The sequence below is a fragment of the Leptonychotes weddellii genome, chromosome 13 (assembly GCF_054177405.1).
Source record: "Leptonychotes weddellii isolate Sample4059 chromosome 13, ASM5417740v2, whole genome shotgun sequence".
Taxonomy (NCBI): domain Eukaryota; kingdom Metazoa; phylum Chordata; class Mammalia; order Carnivora; family Phocidae; genus Leptonychotes; species Leptonychotes weddellii.
Window position 1 is genome coordinate 46,096,555 of NC_138381.1, and position 22,074 is coordinate 46,118,628.

The window sequence follows — 22,074 nt, forward strand, 5'->3', positions numbered from 1 at the left end:
ACAGCAGGAACATGAAGCCATCACTCTTGGTGTTTATTGTGTATCTGCTATGGTTGAAAGACTGTCACTGTGCACCTACTTGGAAGGACAACACCGATATCCATGGAAACCTGAAGGGTACGTTTGGTTTCTTTATCTGCACTGTGTCCCGTTTGCATGTTTGCATGTCCTGCCGGCATTTACAGTGATTTACAGTTGAGAGATAACCATATTCATCACAGCCTTCTAGTTTCACGGTGAGATGTTCTCTAGGCACTTAAACCAAGTAGACAGGACACCAAACATCTGGAATAAAAATAGAAAATTCCAGTCAAGTATCTGAGAATGTTCACATATCCAGATGTTTGCTATCACACAGATAAAACTTGCCAACTTTTGGATTGCATTTCTTGGTATCGTCCAGATGTTTGGTGTCCTCTAAGCACAGTTTTAATGAACAGTGAAATTCTTTTCTAGCATTTGAAAACTTTAAACAATTAAAGTAATCTGTGCAGTTATTCTTGAGATAGTGAAAGAACGGGTTATGACGTTGAATCTGGTTGGCTCATTGACTTGTGACCTTTGCTTGAGAGTATATGCTTTGGGTACGGAACACTTAGAAAAATAAATTAGTTAAAATATTGCTTTGGGGTGTCTAATATTAAATTTGGAAGCAAGAATAAGCTCCTTTGGAAGCCACATTGACTACAGCAAAGAGAGAATGACAATGAATTTCATACCCACTACAGGCTTTTTAAAGGTGTGTAAGAGATGTCCAGTAGGTTATTAAGGAATCTTGCATCATATGAGATACTTTCTGGGTTTGATGCCTCCTGGGGAGGCATTTAAAGCTGAAAGAAAGGGAAATTGTTCACTGTGTTTGAGGTTCCCAGTTGGGCATTTAATACAAATTGTCTGTGAAGAAAATTTCAATTTTTTTCTAATATAAGCACACTTGAGTTTTAAGTAAAAGAAAAAAAAAATGGATCCATGGAAACAGGCCCTGAGGAAAATGACAAGAATGAGGTTCAGTGAACTCTGACTTGTCTAGGAGCTCAGAGGCGAGGGCTAGAAGGCCTCATCTATGTGGCCACTGTGTCCATGTGGCAGCTGCCAGCCGATTCATTGTCATTTGCTTGCAGTTTGATGTGGTAAAAGAATAGCTAAGTCTCTATTGAGGCAACAGGAAAAATCGGTGAACTCATTGTAATTCTGATACATTGTAATCTGATCAGACCTCAAAGGAAAAAACTACAATGTATCTTTTAGGTTTTTCTGAGGTTGGAGACATAGATGTAGACGAAGAGGTGAAGAAAGCTTTGATTGGTATGAAGCAGATGAAAATCATGATGGAAAGAAGAGAGGAGGAACATACCAATCTGATGAAAACCCTGAAGAAATGCAGAGAAGAAAAGCAGGTACAGTAATTGAGAATAACACCTGTTCTTAAATATAGCTAGACCATAAATATCGCATTTCTTAGTGCAATTGATAAATTACTTCTTTCCCCTAAAAATGGATTTTCTGGATGGCAGCTCTTAGTGGAGGAAAAGTTTGAAGGAAATTTCAAATTTCTTCCAAGAACACAGTCCTAGCACAGTAGACCTTTGCAGGACTCCAAATCCAGGAATTTGGGGGATTCGTCTCTGTTAGGGAAGTGCTACTTTCTTAAAAAGACTTTATCCTTAGTCCCTTCTAACTTGGGATATTGACTCAAAAGTGTTCCGGAAGTGTCTGGCTAGATATGTGGTTTCCAAAGGTTTTTGATCTTCTATCCCTACTACTAAAATTATTATTAGCATTCACTCCTAAATTTATGCACATTAATTTATTTATGTTAGACACATGAATTGCAACCATTAATATCTCAAGGGTGAGGTTCATCACTAGCCAGGGTGGATATTAAATCCATATTTCAAATAACCTTCTGGATAGTATTTTGAAATGTTTTAGCCGATTGCCAGATCTGATTAGATCATAGTTTTACTTTGTCACGTGACCAAGAGCTTATAATGAAGAAGTGTCAGCTCTGCCATTTGCTTCTTGTCTACCTGAGCTTAAATTATTCGTATTTTTTAATCTGCTGGGTATTTTTTTTTTTTTCAGGAATCTTTTTAAGCCTCTTGTCCATTTAGTGAGGGCTAGTCTATTGAGAACTAGATAATAATAGGATCATTTACCTGCGTCCTCTTAAATTGGCAATTCATTGCAATCAGCCCCAAGGGAATAAAGAACGAGGGACACAGGGTCCATGGACTGTGGAGGGCCCCACGTCCTCAGGGTCCTCCTGAGCAGCTGGTGACATGCAATGGTCTGACATAAGCACCACGAGACAGCCCCAGTGTATATTAAATAGTACATCAGCCTAGTTAATTTCTTTATTCAAATGCCTTTACTCAATAGCTGCAGTTCAAACTATGTACGTTAGCAATGGGAAAGACACATTACAGTTGACTCTTGAACAATGCAGGGGAAAGGGGTACTGACCTCCAGTCAAAAACTTGCATATAACTTTTATCTCCCCAAAAACTGAATTACTAATAGCCTACTGTTGACAGAAGCCTTACCAATAACAGTCAAATAACACATATTTTGTGTGTTATGTGCCTTATATACTGTATTCCTACAATAAAGAAGAAAATATTAAGGATATCATAAAGAAGAGAAAATACATTTACAGTACTGTCCTGTATCTATCCACATCTAAGTGGACCCATGCTTTCAAACCCATGTTTTTAAGGGTCAATTTTATATCCAAATGTCTCTAGAGGATGTTAAAAATTGTTCATATGTTACAGTACTGAGCATATGAACTTAGTACAGTACAAGGCTTAATATGTTTCTAAATTATGCAGTATTGCATGGCTCCTCATTTAATACCATTAACAATGAACATAACATTCAAAACAATTCAATTATTTTCCAAAAATTATTTTCCAATGTTACCCTTAAATCAAAGACGAAATCAAGACTGTAACAAAAATAATTTGGAAAATATTTTAAATTTTAACAGGAGAGTCAATTACTTTTAAATTTTATTTTTAAAAGTTTGTGAATGTGGTAAAATACACATAACATCCAATTTACCATCGTAACCATTTTTATGTGTGATAGTTCAACAGTGCTAAGTACCTGCACACTGCTGTGCAACCAAGCTCCATAATTCCTCCCCTCTGGCAAAACTGAAACTCTATACCCATTGAACAACTCCCCATTTCTCCTCCCCCTACCATCAATTTTTAAGTTAAAACATAAAAATAGAAGTTTTACTATTTCCCCCTACACCTATACCTATAGACATGTGAATTGGGGGGCCCCAAACTGCAGGGAGCTGCCGGAATTCTTTATTTCTGAGCACGGTGGCCTCTGGCCATCCCTTAAGCCTCTGGAGCAGGGCTGTGTGACAGGCTGACCCCCAGCTATCTGTGAGCCTGTCACCAGACTGGTTGATGTTGTGGCCACACCCTACACCCCTTGTCACACAGGGTCCCTCGCAAGGAAAGGCGATCGCCTGACTAGCAGCTGCAAGCCGTCCTCCCTTTAGGCAGCAAGCAAAAGATTTAAGGAAACCAAAAATAGCTCCTTATGAGGAAAGTGGGGAAGCCCCCAGAGCTGGGTTCTTCCCTGGTGGGCTTGTGAGCTGGCCCCTGGGAATAATGACACTTGATAGCATTTACAGGCCGTTTATAAAACACAGTATCACATGTAATCCTTCCAACATCTGCATCACCCATTACTTTCACTTTACAGCTAAGGAAACTGAGGCTCATGATGTTCATGAATGTGGTAACACAGCACTGTGATGAATGACTGGGGAGAAAGTCAGCAGGCAGGGCTTGTCTGTCTCTGGGACCCAGTGACTTTGTTTTTCTCCCTTTCCTCAGCCACCCCACAAGCCAAGGGTGTAAAACTATGAAAAGACTGCTCCAGTTAGGGGTGGGTCGAGTAAGCAAATGTAAGTTCAGTTAAGGTTTGGACACTCAAAAAGTCCATTTAAAAATGGAAAAACCTGTTTAACTCTGAGTCTCCCCCGCCCCAAAATTACTTTAAAGTGAAGATAAAGGATACTTCAGACAAATTATGACATAGCAACTATGAGATTGGTACCCCTAGTCTCCCAGCACAGAGCACCACTTATTCTCAGGGGACCCAGTGTCATCATGGATCCCTCCGCAGCCCCTCCCTATTAATATTTAGTGAAAGCATCTGAAACTAACTAAAAGTGGGAAACCTCGGGGGGGGGCATAAAGTGATTTGAACCTAACACTAAGTTTATATGGGACTTTGATACTCTGTAAACTACAGGAATAGTCAGTGGGTGGGACATCTAAGGAGGAAACAGAGGAATGGGCAGGGCATTCCTAAACAAGAGATCTTCCTCCATGACAACATTTCACTACCAAAACTTGGGACATGTGATTTGGTAACTGGTTTTTGTTGTGCTCTTGGAGGCGAGTGGAAGGAAACAGATAATAACACACTAGGTGGCTTGCTTGCTTATCTCACTTAATACAAAGCCTTAAGAGGTAAATCCTATTGCTATTCCTATTTGCTGAGGAAGATACTGAGACTCAGAGATGTTAAGTAATTTACCCAAAGGTACACAGCAAGTGTAGTTTGGAATTGGAAATAGTGGGGTTTTGGTTTATGGTGACAATGAAGAGAATATTTAAAACTGGGACTGACTTAGGAAATGTGGGCAGTATTGTTTCCTGCCATGGTGGGGTAACTTTCTTGAGAAGATGTAGGAATCCAAAATTGTTCTGCAATGCCCAAGGAGATAAGAAAATCGTCAAAGGATTCTCAGTGCCCACATGGTTCTTTGGGCTTAATATGCCAGGGAAGGGTGATTTCTTTTTCTCTTCCATTAGATAAAAATGCACACTAAATTGGTTTTAAGTACATAAACTTTGCTCCCTCATGTGGTTTTCACTTAAAGGAGTCACTCTTAACTCTGAGACTGGTTGATGGAGGAATCCATTATACTCCATCAGTCCCCTGAACTAGGTCTCAGGCTTGCAGGGAGCCAGTCTTTAGAAGTCCACACATGAATGGAGGTCAGGGGTCTAGGCAGGGGTGCTGGCCTTGAGGGAGGTCCTGGGACAGGGTTGAGGTTCTCAGGGACAGGTGTCACTTGGCCTGGGTTCCGTATCACCCAGAGTGGGACCTGGACACGTACAGCAAGGCACCACGAGGGGGAGCACTTGGAAAACGAGAAGAAAGAAGCATCCCCTCCCCTCCTCCCCAACCCCCCCCTCCAACGCAGCAATTAGAGTGTAACTTGCTGGGCAGATTAGATTTGATATACAAGAATTGCACTTTCTTGCAATGTTTAAGCATATACAAAAATTAAAGGCAGCATAAATAAAGGAAATAAATTTGTAAGCTTTATAAGCTTTAAAGCCCACTTTCCACATCTTCCAAGAACTAGATGTGAAGACAGACAAGTAAACAAATTACAGTTGTCCCAGAGTGGGGACCATGTCATGGTTTACCCACATCTAGTGTAATGGTTGTCCCATAGCAAGTACCCAATAAATAGCTGTTGAATGAACGAATGAATAGATGGATAAGATTTGCAGTCTTCAGTAGGGATCAATCAGTGCTCCATTTCTTAATCAAACAGAAAGGTAGATTCAAGTAGATCTGTCAGCAGCCAGGGGCCCGAAGAAAGAACGAAGAAGTACATCAGAATATGTATGTTTTTTAAATCAGCTATGGTACACACAGAATTATGAGATGGAAATAGGATGTTTGTTTCTCCTTTTTAATTAGGAAGCCCTGAAACTCATGAATGAAGTTCAGGAACATCTGGTAGAAGAAGAAAGCCTATGTCAGGAGTCTCTGACAGATTCCTGGGATGAATGCAAGTCTTGCCTGGAGAGTAACTGCATGAGATTTTACACAACCTGCCAATCTAGTCAGTCCTCTATGAAAAATACGGTAAGGGAAAAATAGAGCTCAAGGTTTCAGAATTCTTAAAGAACTTACTCCAGTTTAATTTTTTTTCCAGTTTAATTTTTAAAAATTAATTTATTTTGCTATTTAGAATAGAGATGCCTGACCTGGTATTGGCCTTTTACAATCTAGAATCTAACATTCATGCTTGCTTATGTATGAACCACCTACGTACATTCAATTTATCAAACGGCCATTCAGTGTTTGTCTCTCCCTATAATGACACTGTATATATCTCTCTTAGAAATTGTCTGAATCTTTCTGCCTCTTATTATTTGTGAACATGTTCCCACTAGATTGTAAGCTCTTTGAGGGCAGGGACCATATGCTATCTACCTTCATGTAAGCATCGTAGGTATCTAATAAATGCTGAATTGAATTTGAATAATAGCATTATAGTCTCTGGTTTCAACCTGCTTTAATTTTTTTCCCTGGAGGCCAAACATTTGAAGACATTCTCGGCCTCCTGAATCTCTCCTTTGATAGGCCTGCTCTCTTCTGAAAACACACCCATAAGCACACATTCATGCCCTCTTTAGCCACGTCTACGCATGTCCTGCAGGACTGCCATGTTTTCTTTTTTGTTCCCTTTGGCTCTCATCTGGGCAGAGGGAATCACAGAGGGTGGTGACCTGAATAGGATGAGTTCTGCCCCATAAAGGGCTCCTATTGTATTGGCCTGAATTTCTCTTCCCTCCAAGAAGTGAGCTGACTATGAAAGAGTGAAATTTCCCTCTCCATATCAGAGCATGCACTAATTAGAGTATGTTCCTGGGGTGGCAGTGCCATACCCAATTATAGAGGGAGCAACCCCTAGGACAATTCATCTGCCAAGTTAATTTGCCTCCACTGTGAATTGCATCTGCTCTATTTTTATAGCCCCGGTCACTCTCTGATATACCCGACTACAGTGGAATGAGCACTGGCTGGAAGGCAGGAGATTTGGGGGCCATGCCTGTCTGTGCTGGTTGTGCGACTTTATGAATATTTCTTGGGGCTTTAAGGTTTGTTTTTTTTGGATGGATTCAGCGAAACAGAAGCTGGCAGGGAAAGGGGCAGACAATCGACCCAGATTACTTTTTGAGAAAGGCATGAGTGATCTAAGAATTCCTGGAGAATCCTTTGAACAGCACTGGGATGCTAGCGCTGTGATGTTTGAGAGTTGGTATGCTCCGTAACAGTCAGCATGGCCACATCACTACCATGTAAGGGCAACTGTGTTCTGACACTAACTTAGGTACCATATAGATGGAGAGCATGGTGTGACTGCTGGAAAAAACTCTCCCACTGAGTGTAAAATTCTGCAATTACAGCTTCATTTCTTTGACTACAGCCAAGGAGGGCTTTGATCACTACTAATATATAACCATCCCTAAGTAACCTATTTAACTCTATCAGGCATCTATAATATAGCATGAATGTGTTTATCTTTTCCTTTCCATGGACGAATTTATGAGACAAGCAAGAGGAGACCATCAAGTCACTAAGGACATTCCACTGAATGAAACAAACCATCCCCCCCAAAACCCTAAGACAGAGGTGAAAGGCAAGAGCCTTCTTCACGGTTTTGGGGTAACCTAGACTGTTCCGTTTAGACCATGGCATGCCAACCACTGCCGGTACATCAGGTGTGGCTTGTCAACAATACTGAAAACTTGGCCTTTTTAGGCCTTGGGTAGGCACATATAAACAAGGAAGAATTTCAGATCCTCTTCCCACAACCAAAGTCAAAGGTACAAAAGTGTTAATAAATGATCTTAAATCTTAAGTCTTAATTTTGCCCAAAATTGTTTTTTATTTAGAATGACCAGTATAAATGGACTTTAAAATTTACAATAAGAAATGGTCCATGTCAATTATCCTTCCATTTAAAAATAATAAAATAAAATTGATTTAAAAAAAAAAGAAATGGTCCAGAAAGAAAATTAATTTCTTATTCCATTTTTTCCTCCACCCCACAGGTCGAACAGTTTTTCAGGAAGATATATCAATACCTGTTTCCTTTCCATGAGGATAATGAAAAAGATCTCCCTGTGGGTGAAAAGTTCATTGAGGAGGATGCACAAGTGGCTCAAATAGAGAATGTGTTCAGCCAGCTGACTGTGGATGTGAGATTTCTCTTTAACAGAAGCCTTAACGTCTTCAAACAGATGCAGCAAGAATTTGACCAGACTTTTCAATCATATTTCATGTCCGATACAGACTTAATGCAGCCTAACTTTCTTCCAGCTTTATCCAAAGAGCCAAGGGAAAAAGCGGATCCTGTGCAAGGTTGGGACATTCCCAGCTTCTTCCAGCTCTTTTGTAATTTCAGTCTCTCTATTTATCACAGTATCAGCACAACCATCACCAAGACACTGAATGCAATAGAGGATTTACCAAAACAAGGCAAAGGCAAGTATTAAAAGATGAGCTTTACTTAGATGTCAATACTAAGGTCAAGCTTGGTTTACCTTTGGAAATAGCAGACATTTCTAAGTCATTGTACAATGTTTCTGAGGGTGACAATTTATGGAGAAATCAAAGTTTCAGAGCCTCTTAGAGAAAGCTTTGAAGTTGGCCAAACACCATCCCTCCTCCAACATTGTCAAGAGCCCTGTGGGGCTGCTATCTCTTTTTAAAGCAGATTTTCAAAGCTGAGAAAGAAAATGCTAGCAGCGTGAGAAGTTGAACAAAACAGTTGCCTCCTTTATTAAAACTCATGTAGATACGCACAACTCTGTTCTGCTTGAACATCATGGGGTTTCCTTAAAATCAGTCTAGACTCCTCAACTCCCAGTTTGGGAAGGAGCCTAGTGTCCTGTATTAACCAGGTCACATTGAGTGCCCTGCACAGCCTCCTCCGCATCACCGCCATGATCCCTTAAATCATAACATTTATGCACAAAACCACAGAAGATGTTCACAGACAAACCCAAAACTACAGAAATCAGAGTATCTGTAAAGGATAAGAATTGCCTTCTACCAATGCCAAACATGCCCCAAGATATTCCATGTTGGAAACATAATGCTACTGTGTGTCTTGAGGCAGGAGATACCTTCCTTGGGATTCTGTGGAGTGGCTGGGACACAGCATCTCAGAAATGAGAACTGCTGGGTGGGCCAAGGTAGGGTCTACATTTCCCTAGACTTAGATTTTATGGACCTCAAGCCTACAGGAAAGAATACTCCCCTCTGACATGAAAAATAATGTGGGCTCCTTCTAGAAATCCTGCCATTTGTAAAAACATGAATGAACCTGGAGGACATTATGCCAACTGAAACAAGCCACACACAGAAGGACAAATACTATATGATACCTCTTATATGAGGAATCTAGTCAAAGTTATGGAAGCAGAGAGTAGAATGAGGTTGCTGGGAGCTGAGTCAAGGGGGAAATGGGCAGATGTTGGTCAGAGAGTACAAAGTTTCTGTTATGCAAGATGGGTAAGTCCTAAACTTATAAGTCCAACTGTGCTGGATAGCGCCTATCATTAAAAACACTGTACTGTATACTTAAACATTTCCTAAGAGGGTAGATCTTATTATGTTAAGCATTCTAATGATGATAATAATAATAAATAAGAGGGCAAGAGAACATTTTTGGAAGTGATGGATAGGTTTATGGCATAGATTATGGTGATGGTTTCATGGGTTTATACTTCTCTCCAAACTCTCCAAGTTGTATATATTAATTACACACAGCTTTTTGTATGTAGAAAGAAATGGGCTCCTTCTAGCTATTTCCCCATTTACCAGCTGTACCTGGCAACATCTGAATTAAATTCTCAAAATTACCATTACATTGCATCACTTGTCTCTATATAGAAGGGACCTACCTTACAGTACCAGAAACTGAAGCCAAAAAACACCGCATGACATCCTTCCCGTCCCATTGTTCCATGAGCAGAGAACAGCCATCATTACTGGAATCATTGCTGGGTTCTATTTCAGGGTCTGGAAGACTTTCTTGTAAGTCAGGTGTTTTCTCTGGTATTCTATTCTAAGATTTCCAATATTCAGGAAAAGCATCAAGGCAGTAGACTAGATATATCAATGCTGGGGTGATATTAAATAATTTTTGCCTGAATTTTTAAATAGATATCAATTGTTTGGGGATAATATTCCAAATGTGCTCATTAGAATAAAATAATACCCCCTCCATCTTTCACATTGCATACAATCTTATATGTGGGTTGCTACATTCAAACGTGCACAAGAGTATATAGTGATCCATCCACTTTGAAATCGAAATAACTTCCTAATCACTGCAACTCCCACCCACCCCACCGACTAAGAATGTAGGTTTCCACCCGTTCTGCCTCAGCTTCCTCCCATCCTCGCAGCCCAGAACCAGCCCCTGCTCAGCTGGCCTTCTGCACAACCTCCACCTTGATGATAACCTGCATATCCAGAGCCCCCTGTAATGCAAAGGTAATGTAAATACAAATATGAAAAACAAAAACAAAAAAGCCTTTCCTCTGCTATCCCTCCGCTAACCAGACAGCACCCAGCTAGCCCCACAGAGGAGACATTCTCTTCTCCGAAGAGCACCTGTGAACTATTTATCAAGAATAGTCAGGCAGGGGCAGTAGGGTATTTGCAAGTAGTTTCCGTTACTCTTCTGGACAGGTGGTAGGTGAACAATAAACCTAATGCTCCTGGAAAATCTGCCTAATGAGAGGACATTTTGACCTTTGCCCCTGTGTAGACAGAATAATAGCTTCCCAAAGATATCTACACCCTAATCCTCAAGACCTGTGAATATGTTGTGTTTACACAGCAAGGGGAAAGTACGGTTGTAGATGGAATTGAGGTTGCTTGTCAGCTGACCTTAAAATGAGGAGATTATTCTGAGTTATACATGTGGCTACAAGGGTTCTTAGAAGTGGAAGAGGGAGGCAGAGTAAAATCTATAGAGATGGTAGCATGAGAAGGACTTGGCCCTACTTCGCTGGCTTTGCAAGTGGAGGAAGGGGCCCAGGAGCCAAAGACTATAGTTGGCCTCTAGAAATTGGAAAGGCAAGGAAATGGATTCTCCCCTAGAGCCTCCAGAAAAAAAAAACCACTGCCAACACCTTGATTTTAGGCCAGTGAGACCCATTTCAAACTTCTGAGCTACAGAACCAGAAGGCCATTGGTGTTATTTTGAGCCAATAAATTTACGGTAATCTGTTACAACGGCAACAGGGAACTAATACAAGGCTCTTGTCAGTTACAATGGCCAACACTGACTGAGTGAGCGCTGTGTATCTGACAACCTTCAGGGATGGGCTTTGTCATGACTGTCCTAAGAGCTAAAATTAGAAAAATAGCTAAAATTGAATAATGAGCACCATTAGAAGAAAAGAGGTGATAATAAAAAAATCTGAAACGTTGGGGCACCTGGGTGGCTTAGTCGGTTAATCATCCAACTCTTTTTTTTTTTTTTTTAAGATTTTATTTATTTATTTGACAGAGAGAGACACAGCGAGAGAGGGAACACAAGCAGAGGGGGAGTGGGAGAGGGAAAAGCAGGCTTCCCGCTGAGCAGGGAGCCCGATGCAGGGCTCGATCCCAGGACCCTGGGATCATGACCTGAGCTGAAGGCAGACGCTTAACGACTGAGCCACCCAGGCGCCCCCCAATCATCCAACTCTTGATCTCAGCTCAGGTCTTGATCTCAGGGTTGTGAGTTTAAGCCCCGTGTTGGGCTCCCACAATGGGCATGGAGCCTACTTAGTAAAAAAAATCTGAAATATTTCGGTTTTTAATATTTTTATTTGATTGAGTGTGGGTTTCATTTTAGTCTTCATATGGGAGAATTTCTTTCCTACTTTGGTCTTTCTAAACTTCAGTTCCAGAATCTGTTGAAAGAGAATAAAATAGCTCTTGTAGTTGTCCTCTCTTGCTTTATAAATCCCTGGAAAGGTTAGAGAAGATCGTGTGCAGTAGATCTGCATGGTGTGGTAGCTTGGTGCAGTGCTGGATGCTGGGAGATATGAGTTCTAATCCTACCTTAGAGAGCATTTTGACTTTAATTTTCCCTTTGAGTGGGGTGGGGAGACAGAGGCAGGTGGGGAGAGTAGATGGTTGATAAGAGTGACGGCACCAGAGGTAGCTGCCTAGAGGGGTCTGGAGGTTCTGGGATGGGTTACTGCCATGCACAGGATGAGGAATTGGTATCGAATGGTCCTGGAATTTGCCATCCCTGATCTATATACCAGATATTAATCTAGATGCTGGGAATAAGACAATGATTATGACACAGTCCCTTTTAGGAGCTCAGTCCAGAGAAAGGAAAACAGATCACTGGACAATTACATTACCTTCATTACCATATTGTAAGCAAAAATGACAGAAGAAGGTACGGAAGAATGGCATGATTTCAAATGACAAGGCCAAATCCCTTCTCTCAGTGTGTGTGTTGGGGGGTCGTCTAACAGACAAGATAAGAAAGCAAACAGTACAAAAAGCAGAGACAAGCTCTATAGCAGAACTCCTCACAGGGGTTCTGGGGGGTGACAGGGGACAGTTCAGGGAGGCAGCTGGAAGGCCATGACTTTCTATTCAACAAAAGGAGACGGTTACCTTACAGACCACGTGATCTAACCAGTGCCTCCAGTTTTTAAGCAACAGACTTCACAATTCATCTCAAAATGAAATGTTTCATTTTAAAATGTTGTAAATTAATAATAAACGTTTCCTAATATCAAACACTCAGTTAAGAACTGTCAATTTTCTGTTGGACAGACTTCTTTTTTACATCATCATTTTCATATGAATTTTTAATTCTTCCAGAAAAAAAAAAGGGTTTCTCAAAAGTTGATCAGCTTTAGATGTTTTCCTAAATCTTTGACCCATTGTTCATAACATTATATATATATGAAATGTAAAAGTAATAGTAAGAAAGTAAATGCCTACCACCCAGCTTTAGAAACAGACATTCCCAGTACCTTTGAAACTCCAGTGTACTTCCCAATTATAGCTGTAAAAAATTAAAATAATTATTAGAAAATTTTTAAATAGGAAGAAATCCAAAGAGAAAAGTGGCCTATAATCCCTTATTTAATCCATTGACATCAGAAATAATAATAAAAATAAGACACACTAAATTTAAAATAATTCAAATATATAAAAGAACAAACAAATGAAGGTTGTCCTCTCTCACCCCATCAAGTATCTCTTCCAAAAGATTCCTCATGATTTCTTCCAGAAAATAAAATTATATGCATTAACTTTTCGGAGGGGGGGCAGTGTACAAATAATCATAGTAATGTGATTGTTGGATCAAAGAATACATGCAATTTTTAATAGATGTCAAATTGTCCTAGCAAATGGTTGCCACAATATGCCCTCCTATGATTGAAGACAGAAAGATTTTAAAAGAACTGGTAAGAAAAAGAAATGACATCATGTCCATGCCTTTAAAATGCAGACTCTACTAACATTAATGTGCAAACACTATGTTACCTGCAGATTCTAACCATGGAAGCCTGAGTTCAAAGGTGTTTCCTGTGCAAGACAGAGGACCGTGTGGAGAACTTGGCCAGAATTTGTCAGAATGTTTCCAGTTTCATGCCAGATGCCAAAAATGTCAGGACTACCTGTGGGAAGGTAAATTATTATTTTCCAGGCTTTCAATAGTATTCTGGTTAGAGGTCAAAATCTCTCTTTTACAAGCATCATAGGTTCATTCAAGCACTTTTTTTGCATGCTTATTCCCATCTGGGGGTGTTCAGTGTAGGTCTATAAACTTTTATTATTCAAAAGTAGGCCACTTGCTTTTTCTCTTATTTAAAATTCCATCATTGCTCCTATGACATTTTTTATGGTTATAGACCAAGAACCACTAATGTATGCAAAAGAGAAGGTAGGAGCAAATTAGGGCACTCCTTCCTTCTTACTGCAAGGAAAAAGAAAGCCCACCATGGAAGCAATCCTCCCATTGTATAAGCAAATTATTAGCCAAGTGAGTGGTTTTTGTTTTTTTTTTAAAGTGGCATTAACTCTTTCCAATTGGTGGGTTAATTACTAATTAGTATTTAAATACGTAAGGTGGCTCCTCCTCAGAAACCATGTAGCCTTTTGCCTCCCAGACCTGGCCAAGATGGTGAGAAATCCTTCCCTCCCCGGCCCCTCCCTCTCCTCCCTCCGTCCCTCCCCTTATCTCCTTTCCCTTCCCCTAACTAAAGTTACCCCTCCCATCCGCCAAAGCAACCCCCACCCACCAACACATTTTCTTACAAAAGCCAAGAGATTTCAATTCCTATGCTTCTGCTTTTCAACTCGCTAAAGCCCTGAAGGAAGGAGTTGCTAAAAGGCAAGAAGGTTGGACCTTTTTGTTATTTCTCCTGAATGGCTAATTCAGTGACTCTGCACCTCTGTTTCATCACATGGAGAATGGAAATAATAGATCTATTTTACATAGGTGTTTTGCAGATTAAATATAATGTCTACCATACTAATGATTTTTGCTATTTAGTTTTTGCTTTTTAAGTCACAGTTACAAGGTTGCATGCAGAAACAGAAGTTTTTATAACAGAAAAATATGCACAAACACCCTGATCATTTACAAAAATAGTCCCACTCAAACATCCCATCTATGTATCATTAACTTCCTTTCATCCAGTTAAAAGCTTTGACAAATAATCTCTGCCTGTCATAAAATCATACAGAAGATGGGGAGAGGGTATTGGAGGAAGGTGGTCAAGAAATCCAAGCTTCCAGTTATAAGATAAAGAGGTGCGAGGCAGGTAAGCTACGGCAGGATGACTTTAGCTATAACCGAAGTGTGACATCCAGGAAAATTGGTAGGAGAGTAGAACCTAGGAGTTCTCATCACAAGGAGAAATTTTGTTTTCTTTCTGTTGTATCTATATGACATGATGGATATTAACTAAACCTATTGCAATAATTATTTCAAAATATATGTAAATCAGACCATCGTACTGTACATCTTAAACTTAGTGATATATGTCAATTATTGCTCAATAAAACTGGAAAATTATGCAAGGAATCAGATAATATAGTACAAATGCCTTGGATAACCAATATACATCAGACAACGTGTTAGCTACAGTACACATCGGATAACACAGAATACATGCAATGTGAATTGCTGCATAGATAAAACATCAAAGAAAGGAGGCTCTACTGTGCTCCCATACAACTTAAAACTTTTATTATAAACGTCCATTTTGTTATAACGGTATAAAGGATAAAAGAACAAAACCCATGTGCCTAAAACTGGATTCAGAAATAAAACATTACCAAAATAGATGAATTCCCTTCTGTGTCCCTTCCAGATCATATCCTCTTCAGCCCCTCAAAAGGAAACTGCTATTTTGAATTTAGTGTTTATTATTCCTTTGCTCTTCTTTATACTGTTATCACGTGTATGTATATATAACACACACAACATACATAACAGTGTTTTGCATGTTTTTCATTTTATATTGTCAAAGTATGATTTTTAAGTTTAAAACTATGACTCATACAAATATAAAATGAGCACGGGTCAAGATGAATTTATCCCATATAATGAGGGAATCCGCAAAGCGTTAAAGCTGTTGCAAAGGAATACAGGAGAGACTGAAGAATTTATAGTCAAAGATAGACAGAATGTGGAAGTTAGATTGCAAAATTAAATATAAAACTAGTTACTGTTCTAACAGGCAATAAAACCATAAGTTTTGCAGTGATGTTTTCTATCCAACCAAAATAATTTATATGTCTACTGGACAAAAGAACATTTGCAACTTTTCAATTTTGAATGTTCATCTAAGCACATAGAATCTTGCCCTGAGCACCAGTAAGTGGTAAACCCAACAAAAGATCATTTCCCTAGAGAATCAAAGAGGCTTTAGGTGGGTCTCTTAAACAATGCCGCTGTTCTTTTGCCTTATTTCCAAATTTTGGATGATTCTTCTTAACAATGTAAAATATTATTGCTTATGTATTCATTGGCAACTTGGCTTGTCACAGTATAGTTTGTGAGATTTAGCCACATGAGTATGTGTTCTAATTCATTAATTCACTGCTCCGTTAGTCTGTGTAGGCATATCACAATTTATCCATTCTCCTTGAGTCTATTTAAGTTGCTTCCATGTTTTGCTATTACAAACAGCTCTTCTACATTTTGCCAAACAATAATTTTGCCTCTTCAATCAACATTTGATTCTTTCCTTGTTCAAAGACGAAGCACATAGCTATAATTATAGATGTAAGATCTTATAATAAATAAACCTTATATTTGATAAATATTTTCCAAGACATCATAAATCTTTTTGTTTTCCCACTATTTACCATACATTTTTGGTCCTGATTTTAAACAGATTTACTGTGAATCTTTTCCTCTTCTCCCATATCAATTACTAGTACTGGGTATATACACCCAAATTCAAAATAGTAGTTTCCCTTTGAGAGGACAGAGAGGGGTTTTGATGTGGAAGGGGCACAGTGGGGCTTCCTCTGTTTAGGTAGTATTTCATTTCTTAATATAAGTGATAGGCAAATGGAATTTATACCAAGGAACTTCTGTCTCCTGCCCATTTTGTTATATAAGACCATATAATTATCAGGGGCACCTGGGTGGCTCAGTCATTAAGCGTCTGCCTTCGGCTCAGGTCATGATCCCAGGGTCCTGGGATCAAGCCCCGCATCAGGCTCCCTGCTCCGCGGGAAGCCTGCTTCTCTCTCTCCCACTCCCCCTGCTTGTGTTCCCTCTCTTACTGTGTCTGTCAAATAAATAAATAAAATCTTTAAAAAAAAAAAAAAGACCATATAATTATCAATTAAACTAAATCCCTTCTGAAAGTGATGCGAGTATATAAACAATTACTTAAGAACAATAGGCATAAACTGGCAGAAGGGAAGGTATGAATAGTAGATAAAAACAAAATTATCACAATAATTTGTGGTTTCTTCCATCAAGAGATGTTTTATATTTTGTATTTATTTTATATTTTTTATGTTTTTTTAAATTTTTCCAAGTACATAAATCTGGGGTTGGCTATGGGTCTGTCCTTAGTGAATGAGGCATTGACAAATGTGACCAAAGTACAGGCTTGACATGTGCTTGTAAATTAAATCTTGTTCTGGGGCATCTGGGTGGCTCAGTCCATGAAGCGTCTGCCTTAGGCTCAGGTGGTGATCCCAGGGTCCTGGATCCAGCCCCACAGCAGCAGCGGACTCCCTACTCAGCAGAGAGTCAGCTTCTGTCCCTCCCCACCCCATTCATTCTCTCTCATTCACTCTCTCCCTGTCAAATAAATAAATAAATACAATCTTAAAACAGAACTTCTCTCTTGCTGTTGGACAACTATCTACTACCATGTGAACATTTGTGTATCTCCTTTGCAGAAATGTCTACTCAAATCCTCTGCCCATATTTTAATTTTGTTATTTGTTTTTATCATTGAGTTGTAAGAGTTCTTTATATATTCTAAATACTAAACCCTTATCAGATATATTATCTACAAATATTTTCTCCCATTCCCATGTGCTGTCTTTTCACTTTTGGAATAATGCCCATTGAAGTACGAAATTTTTTCATTTCAATCAAGTCTAACTTATCTATTTCTTTTCTTTTTTGTATTTTGATGCCATGTCTAAGAAGCCATTGCTGAGGCTCAGTCAATTAAGCATCTAACTCTTGAGTTCAGCTCAGATTATGATCTCAGGGTCATGAGATCAAGCCCCACATGGGGCTCTGTGCTCAGTGGGGAGTCTGCTTGAGATTCTCTCCCTCTCCTCCCTCTGCCCCTCCCTCCACTCACCCTCGTTCTTTCTCTCTCTAAAATAAATAAATCTTAAAAAAAAAAAAAAGAAACCATTGCCTCATCCAAGGTCACATAGATTTACACTTATGTTTCACCTACAAGACTTATATATTTAGTCCACGTGTTTAGGTCTCTGATACATTTGAGTTCATTTTTGATTGGTGTGAAGTAGGAGTCCAGTTTCTTTCTTTTGCAGTAGATATCCAGTTGTCTCAGTTCCACTTCTTGAAAAGACTGTCCTTTCCCTCATAGAATTATCTTGGCACCTTTGTTGAAAATCTATTAACAGCAAATATAGGGTTTATTTCTAGACTCTCAATTCTATTTCATTGACCCGTATGTCTATCCTATGTCAATATCACACTGTCTTGACTATTGTACTTCGTAGGGAGTTTTGGGAATTGTGAGTGGTCCAATTTTGGTTTTTGTCTTCTTTTTTAAGATTTTATTTATTTATTTGAGAGAGAGAGTGAGAGAGAGAGCAGAAGTGGCGTGAGGGGCAGAGGGAGAAGCAGACTCCCTGCCTAGCAGGGAGCCCGATTCAGGGCTTGATCCCAGTACTCTGGGATCATGACCTGAGCCTAAGGCAGATGCTTAACCAGCTGAGCCACCTAGGCACCCCTGTTGTTTTCAAGATTGTTTTGGCTATTCTGGGTCCCTTGCATGCATTTCCACATAAACTTTGGGATCAGCTTGTCAATTTCTGCAGAGAGGAAATTCAGGAGGGATTTTGATAGGAATTGCATTAAATTTATAGATCAGTTTGTGGACTATTGCCATCTTAACAATATTAAGTCTTCCAATCCATCAACATATCTTTCCATTTATTTAAATCTTCTTTAATTTCTTTCAAAGATGTTTTTTAGCTTAGTGTATAAATCTTCCACTTAAATTTCTTTTTCATAAGCAATTCATTCTTTTTAATACTATTGTGAATGCAATTGTTTTCATAATTTCATTTTTGGTTTGTTCATATTTTATAGAAATACAATATTGATCTTGTATTCTGAATTATTTATTAGTTTTTATATTTTTCTGTGTGTATGTATTCTTTAGGACTTTCTATATACAAGATCACGTCATCTGTGAATATAGTTTTACTTTTTCCTTTCCCATGTGACTCTATTTTCCATGAAGTTTCACCTTTGTTCCATGAAAATCTTTTTTCCTGGGTGGTACTCTTTAAAAGAAGAAATGAATATCCCTTGTAGAATTCTGCTTGCCTAAATCATGAGGCAATCACCACCTTCTTCCCCCCATAATTAAAATATATATATTTATATTACTATTCTAAAAGTTAACTCTGAAGTTGCAAATGAAGACGTTTTAAAAGAATATCTGAATCTCCTCTCAAATATATACCATATCTTTTTTTTGTTTTTAGAGGGAGAGAGAGACTGGTGGGGAGGGGCAAAGGAAGAGGAAGAGAGAGATCTTAAGCAGGCTCCACATGGGGCTCAATCTCACAACCCTGAGATCATGACCTGAGCTGAAATCAAGAGTTGGATGCTTAACTGACTGAGCCACCCAGGCGCCCCTCAAGTGTATACTATATCTTGTTGACTGTGACTCCCTTCATTTTCAAAATGTTATCTTGAATCACTTTTCCAATGTATGCTACTGCAAATTTGTTTATTTTTTTAAAAGATTTATTTTTAGAGAGAGAGAGAGAGCATGAGCAGGGGGAGGGGCAGAAAGAATCTTTCAAGCAGACTCCCCACCAACTGAGGAGCCCGATGCAGGGTTTGAGCCCACAACCCATGAGATCATGACCTAATCTGAAACTGAGTCAAATGCTCAACTGACTAAGCCACCAGGTGCCCCAAATTTGTTTACTTATAAGTACAAGGGGCTCCTTCTCCTCAAGATCCCAAAACAATTTCTGAAAATGTATGAGATGCCAGGGAATCTTGTGTTATATCTTCAGTATCAAAAAGAAACCAATAAACTGATGTGTAAGACCTCAGATGAGGTAGTCACCAGCTCTGGTTGGTGGATTCTCTCCTGCCCCTATCTTCCTGAAGGCATGGCTTTTTGGTAAACAGTTAAAGACACAGTTTAAAGAGTCTGTGGTCTTTCTCCACAACAACAACCTCTTATGATCTTCCATGCCCTAACACATAGACACTTCCATAGTCTTCAGATAATCTTTCCACAGTATCAAGCTGCTCATCAGCATAGCTATGTAAATTCCTAGAATCCTGATTCAGTTCAGATGGGCTGCTGTACAATATAGCACAGAGCTGTAGAATCATAGTGTCTTGTCAGCACAAAGGTTGATTTCTCACTCTGTGCTGTGTTAATTACTGTTTGAGTGGAGGTCCTGCTACACCTCTCACTCAGGACAATGCAGCCTTAGTACATGGAGCAAACCTAGTTCCGCCATCTGGGGAAAGGGAACATGATAAATCCTTAATTGTTCCTTATGCTTCCTCCAGAAGCAAGACCCATCACCTTGAAGAGGGCCACACCTAACTTCAAGGTGGCAGGAAGCACAATCTCCCATGTGTCCTGATCAGAAAATCAGTGAGTGGCCCTAATGACCCTTCAGAGACACTACAGAAAGAAGGAAAAGAAAAAGGAACATTTGCTAAATCTCCAGTGTGTGCCTGCCCTATGAGCAGACAGTTCACAGTGTTATTACATTCACGCCTATTTTACCTAACTGAAAACTCACTGAAGGTCCAAAGGCTGGAAATAGAAATAGAAAGCTTAAGAGTTGGGATTTAAACCCACATCACCCAACTCCAAATTCCATGGGCATTTTCCTTTACCATGTGACTTTCTTCTTTGCTAGACTGTCCTGATGTACCCGAACTACACACAAAAGTAGATGAGGCCCTCGCATTGGTCAACATCTCCCATCAGCAGTATGCCCAGGTTCTCCAGATGACCCAGCATCACCTAGAGGACACCACATATCTGATGGAGAAGATGAGAGAGGAATTTGGTTGGGTGGCTGAACTGGCAAACCAGACTCCAGGAACTGAGAACGTCTCCAATTCCATAAAGGTAATGGAGAGACCCAAGAACAGATACGGAGATGATATGTGCATACATTGATTTTTTTTTCTATTAATTCACTTCTTAAGTACATCTGCATTTGAAAACAAGCTGTGGGAGGATATTCATATTTCCATTACGACTGTATTCAGCCTGACTTGATATAATGTGTGCATGGTCCTTAGAAACAAGAAACTTTATAAAGAAAACCAATTTAAAATGCAAAATACTTTCTAATCCAGACATGGCCATATAACTTTTTCAGGTTCCTTTTAGGAAGTTTGAGAGCAAAAAATTAGGAAATACAACAGTGGGGGTTGGAATCCAGGTGATCCTGGGCGCGGAGGCTATACTAATGGCTTTACAGACATCCATTTTAAGGTATCCTATTATTTCCATTTTCAGGGGGAAAAAACTGAGACCTAGAAAGGTTATGGAACGTTCCCAAACTTACTCAGCTGCTAAGTATCACAGTCAGCATTTGAACTCATTGCTTCACCTGGAAGTCTTCTCTCCTAAAAATTACATTGGTCAGGTTTCTTCAAGTTTACTTGTATCAGTTAAGTACATCCCTGTAGCTCTAAGCAGAATTGGCCATATTTTGATTTTTACTGCTTTTTTTTTAAAGGTAAGAAGATCGGATGCAACCTATACCTGGCAAGTAGAATGACCTGTTCAGGTTTCTCTGAGACCTGAAAAACCCAAATGTATAAGATAATGTAATAAATGCAACAGCAGGAAAGTATGTCAGTTACATATTATGAAGTACTGTTAATTTTTTTATGTTGAATGGCAGTTTAATAGCTATTCAGATTGAGTTAAAGTAAAATACCTTTTTAAAAAATTCACATGTACATATTACTGAATTCTATGATACATTAGTAGTTCCTTGTATATTAAATAAATATAAAATCACTAAAGTGTCTGTTTTCCATCATTTCTACTACAAACATGCCACTTTCTAATTAACAAAGGATACTTCTTTCAATTTGCTTTTGAATTTACAATATAATAATTGACTTTTTGAAAAAATCTATAATTCATTCCTTTGTTTCATAAACACCTATAACTTCTGCATAGATTTTTTTTATTGTGGTAAAATATATATAATAAACTATTATCGTAACCATTTTAAAGTGTACAGTTCAGTAGCATTAAATATATTCCCATTATTGTGTAGCCATCACCCCCATCCATCATGAGAACTTTTTTCATCTTCCCCAAACTAAACTCTATACCCATTAAACACTGACTCCCCATTTCTCTCTTCTCCCGGGTCCCTCATGAGCACTGTCCTACTTTCTGCCTCCTCTAAGCACCTCACCTAAGTGGAATTGTATAGCACTTGTCCTTTTGTGACTGGTTTATTTTACTTAGCACAATGTCCTTAAGT

General features: G+C 39.1%; 1 protein-coding gene and 1 long non-coding RNA gene across 5 annotated transcripts in view; one reads left to right on the top strand and one right to left on the bottom strand.

Moving 5' to 3' along the window:
* On the top strand, positions 1-20,747 carry CLUL1 (clusterin like 1). The gene is made up of 6 exons (XM_081801544.1): positions 1-117; positions 1,249-1,397; positions 5,755-5,922; positions 7,899-8,331; positions 13,375-13,512; positions 20,476-20,747. Exons 1-6 carry the CDS (start codon positions 12-14, stop codon positions 20,739-20,741), a joined length of 1,260 nt encoding a protein of 419 aa, XP_081657670.1. The 5' UTR covers positions 1-11; the 3' UTR covers positions 20,742-20,747.
* LOC145716786 (uncharacterized) overlaps positions 9,755-22,074 on the bottom strand; it is an 18,708-nt gene continuing 6,388 nt past the window's right edge. For 2 of the 4 annotated variants that reach the window (XR_014139674.1, XR_014139675.1), the window contains exons 2-4: positions 13,369-13,502; positions 12,852-12,883; positions 9,755-9,873 (exon numbers count right to left, since the gene is read on the bottom strand). This is a non-coding gene — a long non-coding RNA (uncharacterized LOC145716786). The other 2 variants (XR_014139676.1, XR_014139677.1) reach the window with 2 other exon arrangements.